Source organism: Siphateles boraxobius, unplaced genomic scaffold (assembly GCF_051911475.1).
Source record: "Siphateles boraxobius isolate OS27281-9 unplaced genomic scaffold, OSU_SipBor_1 138, whole genome shotgun sequence".
NCBI lineage: Eukaryota > Metazoa > Chordata > Actinopteri > Cypriniformes > Leuciscidae > Siphateles > Siphateles boraxobius.
This window is the reverse complement of record NW_027508742.1, coordinates 482,501-485,000: the sequence shown is the minus strand read 5'-3', so window position 1 is coordinate 485,000 and position 2,500 is coordinate 482,501. Positions and strand designations below refer to the sequence as shown.

At 46.8% G+C, this 2,500-nt stretch overlaps 1 protein-coding gene across 1 annotated transcript in view; it reads right to left on the bottom strand.

The window, feature by feature from the left end:
- LOC143738117 (F-actin-uncapping protein LRRC16A-like) overlaps positions 1 to 2,500 on the bottom strand; it is a 47,937-nt gene that overhangs the window by 36,962 nt on the left and 8,475 nt on the right. Inside the window, exon 8 of the mRNA XM_077230038.1 lies at positions 1,874 to 1,947. Within this exon, the coding sequence (XP_077086153.1) occupies positions 1,874 to 1,947 (74 nt within the window). The remainder of the gene's footprint in view (positions 1 to 1,873; positions 1,948 to 2,500) is intronic.

The following is a 2,500-nucleotide window of genomic DNA, read 5'->3' as shown; positions in this document are numbered from 1 at the left end:
AGTCCACTGCCAAACATTTCAAGAAGTGTGTATCTGCGTGTTAGAGGACTCACATGACTTGTGTGTTATGTGCCTGGCCGAGGAGTGGTAGTTAAGCTGGGGTATCTCTAGCTCCCCCTAGAGGCAGTGACAGGCGGAGGAATTAGGTATTCGTGTGCCAGGTTCAGTTAAAGGTGATGCCTAGCATTCACAGCTGTCATACCAGTCCCTTTTGCTGTGCCCTTAAGACCGACTCTATCGCTTGGCCCGGCGAGGAAGGAGGAAGGTTGAAAGGCTGGATCTTTCCTTCCATAACACTTGGGTTGTGGCCGTAGGGAATTCCACCACATACAGTTCTGGTGCACCTGTGTCGGGGGTCTTTATATGTCTTATTAGTGTGCTTAGACAGCCATTCTGTCAGGTATTTCCCCTCAACATGGCATAGTGCAGGGGTTCCCAAACTTTTCCATTCCAGGACCCACCTAGACAAGAATAATCTATCTCAAGACCCACCAAAATGATTTTTAAAAAGCATGAATGTGGGGTGGGGTGGAAGGCGTTAGATCTCTTCAGAGCAGTTTTCTCCTTGTCATAGTATGAAAGACATACAAGTTTAACTGCAATACAAACTTATGGTACATTATCAAAATAATGTAGAATTAAAATAGCAGCCTAATGGCTGTTGAAATAAAGGGAAGAATACCGAGTAGTTCTTGTCTGCTGCCTCAACTAATTTACCCAGACACAAAGAAATTAAAGATTAAGTAATTTTAATCTTAACCAAAGTTTTGATATAACAACAAATAATTTTATTTTCTAAATTATTTAATTTGACAGTAGGCCCATGACCTAGAATTTCAATACTAATATTTCTGCTAAAAGTGTTGTTAAACTCACCACGTTGTTCAGCGCAGAAAACACTTTCGTCCTCGTGTGTGTACATGTGAAATACGTTTTACATAAAAAATTTCCTTGTGTTGGTAGTTAGCAAAATGCATGCGAGGGAATGCAAACAACGCACTCTTACGAAGACCATATCTGAAAGACAACAGCGCTGTGTTGAACAGACGACAGATTAAGGGCCTGTTCACATATCGCGTATTCAAATGTAGGCGCGCGGTATGCGCGCTCATAATAGAAGCTCGCGGTGAGACGCGCTCGTTTTTTCGAAGCGCGTCCGCACCGCATCGAGATAAAAACATCTCAACTTTTCAGAATGCCGCAAGCGTTTTCCTTGCTGTAACGGAGAGCGCAGCTGATGGTTGCGCTTAGCAACGACAGACGCCTCCGGAGCGCAACCGCCCTAGCGCTTTGGAAAAAGGAGAACGCCGCGCGTAAATTTCGCTGCAGCCAATAGTGACTGCGCGACCCACCTCTTCCCAATCTGCGACCCACAAATGGGTCTCGACCCACAGTTTGAAAACCCCTGGCATAGTGGGTATTTGTTCCCCATAGCGTCTTGTTCAGATGCCGTGTGAGCTCCTATTCGAAAGGGAAAGTCTCAGTTACAAATGTTGCCTTGTTTCCTGCGAAGGGGAATGAGACACTGCGTCTCATTGACATACTTCGAGCTCGCCTGCTTACGTCTCCCTCAGACAAAGAAGTGGGGGACCTGTATATACTTTTACATACTTACGATCAACTCCAGTAGTGACGTCACAGACTGTCATTGGCCAATAATATTGTTGCGTTTTAACACATGCTTCAGACACTGGTCATGCTGGAGGCGTCCATATCATTCTTTGATTAAGTGTACAGCCCTACTTCTGACAGAATTTGTCGTTCCCTGCTATATTTTTATGCCTGGATTCCACAATTTTGTTCGGGTTTTCCGCACCACACAAATCATAGCGTAATGCCTGAGTAAGGCAGGTGTGTTACAAATGTGTGTTACCTGTTGTCCAGGTGAATGAAGTCCTGCAGGCAGAGCTCCCGTGTGTCCTGAGACAGATAGATGGTGTCCACGTCCTTCAGAAACAAACACAGAGCTGTGAGACGGACACTGAGACACACACAAGACGTGATGAGACGGACACTGAGACACACACGAGACGTGATGAGACGGACAGTGAGACACATACGAGACGTGATGAGACGGACAGTGAGACACACACGAGACGTGATGAGACGGACACTGAGACACACACGAGACGTGATGAGTCGGACAGTGAGACACATACGAGACGTGATGAGACGGACACTGAGACACACACGAGACGTGATGAGTCGGACAGTGAGACACATACGAGACGTGATGAGTCGGACAGTGAGACACATACGAGACGTGATGAGACGGACAGTGAGACACACACGAGACGTGATGAGACGGACAGTGAGACACACACAAGACGTGATGAGACGGACACTGAGACACACACGAGACGTGATGAGACGGACAGTGAGACACATACGAGACGTGATGAGACGGACACTGAGACACACACGAGACGTTATGAGACGGACACTGAGACACACACAAGACGTGATGAGTCGGACAGTGAGACACACACGAGACGTGATG